This window comes from Pavona decussata, unplaced genomic scaffold (genome assembly GCF_977016875.1).
Source record: "Pavona decussata unplaced genomic scaffold, jaPavDecu1.1 SCAFFOLD_28, whole genome shotgun sequence".
NCBI classification, from domain to species: domain Eukaryota; kingdom Metazoa; phylum Cnidaria; class Anthozoa; order Scleractinia; family Agariciidae; genus Pavona; species Pavona decussata.
In genome coordinates this window covers 385,001-392,572 of record NW_028145451.1, presented here as the reverse complement: position 1 = coordinate 392,572, position 7,572 = coordinate 385,001, and the positions used below count along the sequence as shown (strand labels likewise).

The window sequence follows — 7,572 nt, the reverse complement described above, 5'->3', positions numbered from 1 at the left end:
TTTACGAGAGCAGTGTCGTCAAAAAGCTTTCGACAGTGCCAAAATTTGAAACATATCTTATCAAACTTCTGACCAATTGGAAACCACTTCGAACGTCTATTCCCTCATCTGATTGGCCAAGAGGTTGTCAAGCGTCAGCAAGAAAACCTCTTGAAGATTTTTTTCAAGGTGGAGTTTTTCTTCAATTTTTGTGGGCTTCTTCACAAAAACTTCACCAGGTTTGTATTGGTTTATTCTGGCTAATTTTTCTATAAGAGTCTAGTCTTCCTAAGATATTTCAAGAGTAGGAGGTAAACCTAGTGTTTTCAGCGTTGCCTTAATGTTATGTAGTTCTATTTTGGGGAAAAATTAGGATGAATTCCTACTTCTAGAATGAAATGTGCGAAGCCAGGAAAGAGCGCTGAAAAACTGTTTTTATCCACAAATGAGAAAAAATTCACTTTAGATATTCTGTAAGTAACACAGGTGTTTTAGAGATATTTCTATCTTTTATAAAAATCTAAGCAAATATATTTGTTTTACACTTTTCAAGCGGTTAAGCTTAAGGTTATGTTCTTGCTAAGTGGTAAAATCGTTACTTTTGTCTGGCAGGTTGTGACGACAACTTTTTAGAACGACACTGCTCCAAAATGGAAATAGCCAACAGTCTTCACTTTACTCCTGTCAAAGGAAAACCTCTGAGTCCGTTTATCTCAAAGCTGAAGCTCCTTCTGAGTGATGAAAAGTACCAAAAAGCCATACGCTGGTCGGAAAGCGGTGGGGCAATTCTTATTACCGACGGCGAAGCATTTAAACGGCAGGTTTTAGACGAGAGCGCAGAAATGTTTAAAACCAGAAACTTCACGAGCTTCGTGAGGCAGCTCAACCTGTACGGCTTTCGAAAAGTTCCTGTCAACGGGAAAGGCGACCCGTCCAAAAATATGGAATTTGAGCACGTCCACTTTAAACGCGACAAGCCAGAACTTATGCACTTGGTTCACCGGACTTGTTCCTCTAGGAAAAAGAAGCGCATTGCTCAAGGAACGCCCTCAGCCTTCAAACGAGAAAGCTCTACGCAGTTTGGGGGACCACCGTGTAGAAAGTTCAAGTTGGCTGATAACGAGAAAAGTGGAGTGAATTCAAAACTGAGAAGAAGTGACAGCAGTTTCTACAGCGAAAGTCCCAGTTCGTCACCGCTCAAAGGCGAAGCAGATAGCGAAGAAAAGTCCAGCGGTGAATTCAATCATTCCAGGCACTCTCCGTTTGAAGTAACACCAGCCAGTGGCGGCAACTCGCTCATCGATTACTATTATCAAAAACACCAGGAGGAACAAATTGCCGTTCAACTTCTGTTAAATTTACGCTATTCGTCATCTTCGCCTCAAAGCTGTGAAAATTGCCAGCCTCAACAAGCCACTTATGATCCATCTTACGCAGGATACCCAATGTACATGTACCCCGCCTCTATGCCTTTCTATGGGCAGTACAATACATTGTACTAATTTCTTACAATTTCAAGTTAAGATTTCTTTACATTTTAATCTTTTGAAATAGCTTTTTTTTTTCAATGCATGATGAGCTTACATTAAAGTTATCATTCTATTTGCTTTTTTTAAGTTTCAAAACAATGCGAGATGCGACCTGTTTTTTCCAACATAAGCTTATTTATTATTGTATTTCAAAACTTTAAAGCTCAATTGAATTTCAAAACTGGATCGTTTTTCAGTTTTCATTTTGCTTTTCAGCCTCCTTAGATTTACAGAATATAATAATAATAACAATGTGAAATTCGCATGGCGTGAAAAAAAAAAAAAGAAAGAAAAATGCTAAATGAACGTGAATTGATTCTCGAATGCTTTGTACACTTATTTAAGTTTCAAGTGGAATGATTAACTTTTGAGAAAAGATAACTTTTTTAAAAATAATTTAAATGGATATCAAGAATTTCAATTATTGAACTCAAATAATTATTTATCTTATTGGATCATTACAGTCATTTTATAAATTTGGCAATGTGATTTAAGCCTCAATTGAGTCTCTTTAAGGCGAGTTTGTATTTAATACAATCAAGAATCGTAATTCTCATATTTGTAAGTTATCTATTTTATTACCAATATTCAATTATGTCTATTTATTTAAAAAATGAAATTCACCATGTGATGCAGTTTATAGCATGAAATAAGATTTATCTTCAGAGACAGAAGAAGGAACTTTAGGACCGGATAATTGTGAGCAAGCTGTTTATTGAATGTATGTAGTTGATTGGAATAGGAACTGATAGATTGGGATTGTAATAAAGAACAATTCATCACACTGAGCCAGGTTTAATTATAACTCGTCACGTATAACTTGGGGTGAGTTGAAAAAACGAGGCGTAGCAGAGCCTTTTTTAAACAAAACTTAGAGGCAGAGTTCTTTGAATGCTGTGGGATGAAACACACAGTGTTTAAAAGATCTTTTCAAACCACAATAATTATTGGAAATTAATCAAAGCGGTGATTTCTGTCGTTTTCTGTTCATTACTATTAACTGGTTTGAGAGTATACAAGCCAGCATAGTGAACGCTTGCAAGTTCGCACCTGCGACAGCTAGTGGTTGATAAAATTTTGACATACGTACGTGTCCAATACCAAATGAAATTAGTTTTTCCTTTCGAAAAGTTCCTAGTGTACCTGTCAGTTCATAGTGCAAAGTCTGTGGCAGAAAAGTTAAAAGAATTGAGCAATTGAAAACAAAAGAGTGGGAGCTGCCGTCGCAGAACTTATGACCACCCACATTTTGACCCATTTTCGCTACGTTTTAATTCCTCAGTTCACTAATTGTTGTGATTGCCAAAACTGAAAAGCGATAAAATACGGCCAGTAACTTTCGGCTAAAGGAATTCCAACTGAAACAACACTGAGTTAGCGTTAGTTTTCTTTAATTATTTACACAGCTGATTGCATTCTGGCTAGTGTTTTATGGATTCTGGCAAGTGGTTTGGATTCAGGCCGAGTGTTTTAGAATTCTGGCAAGTTGTTTGGATTGGTGGCTTATATAGGGACAAAACACCTATAATCAAAATTACTTGGCAGAATCCTTGATAAACGAAGAAGCACTCGAAGAAAATAAAACTAATAGAAACTAACGATTATGAGTCACTTGTAGATACACAGAGCCCTTTCAGTCGGGAGCTGTGATCAAGGGTGGTGGTATTATGGTGCTAGGTCAGGAGCAGGATTCGTTAGCGGGCTCCTTAAGCCCTGAGGAGGCCTTCACCGGAGATCTCAGCCAATTAAATGTTTGGGACAAAGTCCTTACGCCCAAGGACATCTACAACTTGGTGCGAAGTTGTGGGGTGGAGGAAGGGAATGTAAAGGCCTGGGCAGACTTTCCCAAGGGACTACAAGAAGTTTACGTTCTTACATCCACCCCTTACGCTTGCAAGTGTGAGTTTAAGTATTTTTTGCTCTAAAGCAAAGGGTTTGTATGCCAAATCAATGATAAGGTTAATTTTACATCGTCATTTCGGTACAATATGAATAACTTGCTGCGTTATGAGATGTCATGCTTTTCGAGTCGCTAATTTACAAGAATCGCTACTGGTACTTCTTAGGTCCAGCAATAGGGTGATTGAGTAAATAGAAAGGGGTGTAAAAAGATAATTACCAAATGTAGAAATCTGTTTAAATCTAGAATAAATTGAATTTCTGTAAAAAAGAAATTTCTTAAACTATAATTGCCATCATCAATTTTTAGTTACTAACCTCCAAGAGACTTTCCTGCGAAACGGGACATGCGCCTATCCAAGAACAAGACAAAGTATTTGGAGGAAAAATCGTCGAGGAGTGCGCAGATGCCTTTATGAAAGAGAGCTTGTTTCCCTGTAGATCGTTTGATTATGACAAGACTGGGAGAACTTGCCACCTCAGTAGGGCTTCCTCTGATGACGCTTCCTTAATTCCATGGAACGGCTTTGACCATTATCAAACTAGTGAGTGATTCAATTCCTACATTTCTAGCTTGGACAATAGGATAACAACAAATATAATGGGCCTCTATGCTCGAGGGGCGTTAAGGGGAACACTGGCCCGAGGTCCTACCGAGAGCAACTGATGGTTCGTACAAAAACGACCGAGGCCAATATTCCTCTGTACAGCTCGAGCAGGAGAGATTAGAAAGTAACTTATCATATGTTGCTCGGCCAAACTTGGTTGTTCACACAGCAAATTACCTGAGTCCCTAAGACAAAATAAGGACCAAGCAAGGGACAATCAGAACGCTCGGATTTACCTCAAGACCACCTTGCCATAGGAAAATATTCAACATTTTCGTCCAGAGAATAAAAAAAGATCTCCAAAATAATACATTTTTTCACGCGTCAAGTACATAATACATCCTCAGGATGTCGATGAATTTATAACTGAAATAACGATGATGTAAACGAGTTGGTAAATTTTAAGCCTTTCATGGTGATTTTACTGAAGGAAGATGTTATTCAGTGAATGACACTGGCATATAACTAAGAGAGAAAAATGTCGGGTGCTCTAAATCTAAGCAGAAAGATACTCGTTGCAAGTTCGGCCGTTTCACTATTAAAGTCCATGTTGACAAACTGACGTTCTTCATACTGGGAGGAGAGGGATATCGATACGTGATACTTGTGCTCAAAGATAAAGAATACTGAAATAAAATGGTAAATTAAGCCGAGTAATTTAAGTGAAGGAAGCTGTTATATAGTGAATGACACATTCTAGGAGAAAAACATTTGCGGAGCTTCCGGTAGGACTCGAATCTAGGACCTCCCGATTTGTATTTCAAATGCTCTACTACCAAGCTGTGGTAAATTTTAAGTCTACTGGTTTTACTAAGAAGATGTTAATATTATGACAAAGGCATTCTGGAAGGAAAAAACTTTCAGTGCTCCCAGTAGGACTCAAACCTACGACCTTCCAATTTTAAGCTTTTCATGGTGATTTAACTGAAGGAAGATGTTATTCAGTGAATGATACTGGCATAACTAAGAGCGAAAAAATGTCGGGTGCTCTAAATCTAAGCAGAAGGATACTCGTTGCAAGTTTGGTTGTTTCACAGTTAGGCGAAGCTAAATAAATAAATTGGTACTTTGGATGCTCTACCACCAACTTACTTTAGTCGATGGTGACAAACTTCCTGCATACTGCGAGGATAGGAATGTCGATAAGTGATGCTTATGAAAAATGACGCATGATGGTGAAATGAAGTGACAAGGTTTAAAGGCTGGTTTCCATATGATCGCGGATCGCAGATCGCAGATCGCAGATCGCAATAAGGTCGACCTTATTGCGATCTGCGATTTGCGATCATATGGAAACCAGCCTTTAGGGAAGGAAACTGTTATTCAGAGAATGACGCAGACATATTCGGGCAAATAGAAAACTGCAAGTGCTCCCCGTGGGATTCAAACCTACGACCTTTTGATAAGTTCTTCGACTGCTCTACTGATCAGTGCTTCGACTAAGCAATAGGAGACTCATGATAATTTACGCTGTTGAACTAGTCAGTTTTACGGTTTAAAACTCCCTGGACACTGCGAAAATAGGATGGTGATTTAAGTGAAGGAAATGTTACTCAATAAATGACACAGGCATACTAGGAGAAAAGTGCGAGTGCTCCTATTACATTTTAGGAGTTGAACCTACGACAATTCCGATTAGTACTTCGGATGCTCTATCACTGAGCTAGATGGGACTCTTTATAAGCTAGGCCAACATACCGGCTCTACAGCAGATTAGGGGATGTTCATGCCGATCAGGGGATGTTTCCACGTTCGATTTACTAAGAGAAAAGTTCGATTTCTCCATAAGGTTGCACTGAGACTCTTAGAGTACAAAGCAAAGCCATTCCAGATTCAGCAATGACAGCTTCGTCATCACTTGCTTCAAACAGTCAGCCAAAAGTTGCGCGCCTGTTTGCTCCGCATGCCAGCGGTCTACAAGGTGTTGTGGATAGCAGAGGTGGTTGGAGTCCGCAAACATCTGACCAACAGCAGTATTTACAAGTATAATACGCTTTAATCTTTTTACGCTTGTTTTCTGAAATATCCGAAAACTTGGGGTGTGTTCGAGTCTCAGCGTTGTCATTTATAACGGTAAAACAGAGAAAAGCCATTGCTGTATGAAAACGTCAATCATTGCTTACATGGTTGGAATACAGATGTCAACGGTTTGCTTGATTTTTGCCCTCATTGCAGATTGACTTAGGGGATACATACAAAGTTACAGCCGTGGCCACTCAGGGCGGGGATGGCTTATCAGAATAGGTTATTACCCAGAATGGGTAATCGAAGTAAGAGAAGTTGTTTTCATTCGGCGATGAGAACGTTTAAAAATGGCCATACAAGGTCTGTAAAGATAGTACTGATAAAAAATTGAACGAGGTGAACTTCTTTTAGGCTAGCAGGAAAAGTATTCCATGTCATTTTAAAATGCACTCACTTCCTGTATACGGCGTAAGCTTATTTGAGGCCCAGGATCTCTCGTTGCCGAAATGTTAACAAGTAACGCCTGCCTCTAAATTTCTTTCAGGGCCTGAGAATGCTCGATGTGAGAGCTTCCGGCATTAGTCATCGAGAAAGAAACATTCAATTCAAAGCCGTAACATTGTGCTAGAAGATCTTGTCAACTTTGCAAGCACTTTTGAACTGTTGATCAAGCGAAAAAGGCTGCTCAAGCAGGGGAAAATAATCTAGTGTAAAGGTGTCATGCTTCAAGAGTACTTTAGACTGTAAGCAGTCCCTTTCTGGATAGTCGAGAGGTCTAGGTCGCGCGCGCGAAATAGCCGAGCGGGAAAAAAATGTCGAACGAGCGGAGGGGGGCATGGGGAGAGGCGCCTCCTCGCTCCAGGTTAGCGCACCCTCTCGACTGACCAGAAAAGAACTGCTTGCAGTCTGAGAGTACTTTTTCAAACGTCGCATTGTACTTGGATGAGTTTTTATAGATTTCTCTCCATACAACACGATGGTATCACGCATGCAACGTGGAATACCTCTTTCTTTTGTAGGAGGTTTAAACGTAAGTCTTTCAGAAGACATGGAAGATGTTGTTTACCGTGAGATGCAGTCAGGGAGGGAGGCCATCCCTGGTTTGGAGCGGAAGTTTAATATGGTCATGAAGGATTTGTTTGAAACTGAGCTTCTGTCTATTTTTTATCTACAAGATCCATATGCTATATTTTCTGGAAAGCTCAAAGCAAATTTGGTTGGAAGTGTCAGCGAAGGATTCGGTTTTCCTGAATATATTCATTGGGAAGAAGACAGTTCCACCAGAGTTGCTGTTCGAGATGAGGCAGATTTTAACCTTGTCTGGAGTTGGCTTAAACTTAGAGAGAATTATCCAAGTTGCTACTCAAAAACTCAACTGGACGGTGTGGTCGAATTCAGCTCTTATTTCCCAGGCTATGCCACGATCAAGTTGGTGGCTAATGAAGCAATAACCCGCTGGATAGATCTTTCCAACACTGCCATTAACTGTGATGGCAGCAAAGTCGAAGTCTACCTACATCCATCTGCTGTCACTGATGAATTTTACATGTCTTTGCATCTGAGGAGTGTACTTAGTAACTTGATCGTGAACA

General features: G+C 39.7%; 2 protein-coding genes and 1 long non-coding RNA gene across 3 annotated transcripts in view; 2 read left to right on the top strand and 1 right to left on the bottom strand.

Annotated features, from left to right (window-relative positions):
* LOC146484940 (uncharacterized) overlaps window positions 1-7,572 on the bottom strand; it is a 182,260-nt gene that overhangs the window by 35,509 nt on the left and 139,179 nt on the right. The gene's annotated exons all lie outside the window — the stretch shown is intronic.
* On the top strand, window positions 109-1,780 carry LOC146484948 (uncharacterized). The gene is made up of 2 exons (XM_085103820.1): window positions 109-218; window positions 592-1,780. Exon 2 carries the CDS (start codon window positions 630-632, stop codon window positions 1,479-1,481), a length of 852 nt encoding a protein of 283 aa, XP_084959946.1. The 5' UTR covers window positions 109-218; window positions 592-629; the 3' UTR covers window positions 1,482-1,780.
* Window positions 6,875-7,572, top strand: part of LOC146484947 (uncharacterized) — a 2,296-nt gene continuing 1,598 nt past the window's right edge. Inside the window, exon 1 of the mRNA XM_085103817.1 lies at window positions 6,875-7,572. This exon is cut by the window's right edge and continues 1,598 nt beyond it. Coding sequence (XP_084959943.1) covers window positions 6,957-7,572 — 616 coding nt within the window. The 5' untranslated portion in view covers window positions 6,875-6,956.

Excerpts from the sequence above, each read along its gene's own strand:
- LOC146484948 (XM_085103820.1), top strand. The coding sequence starts at position 630 with ATGGAAATAGCCAACAGTCTTCACTTTACTCCTGTCAAAGGAAAACCT.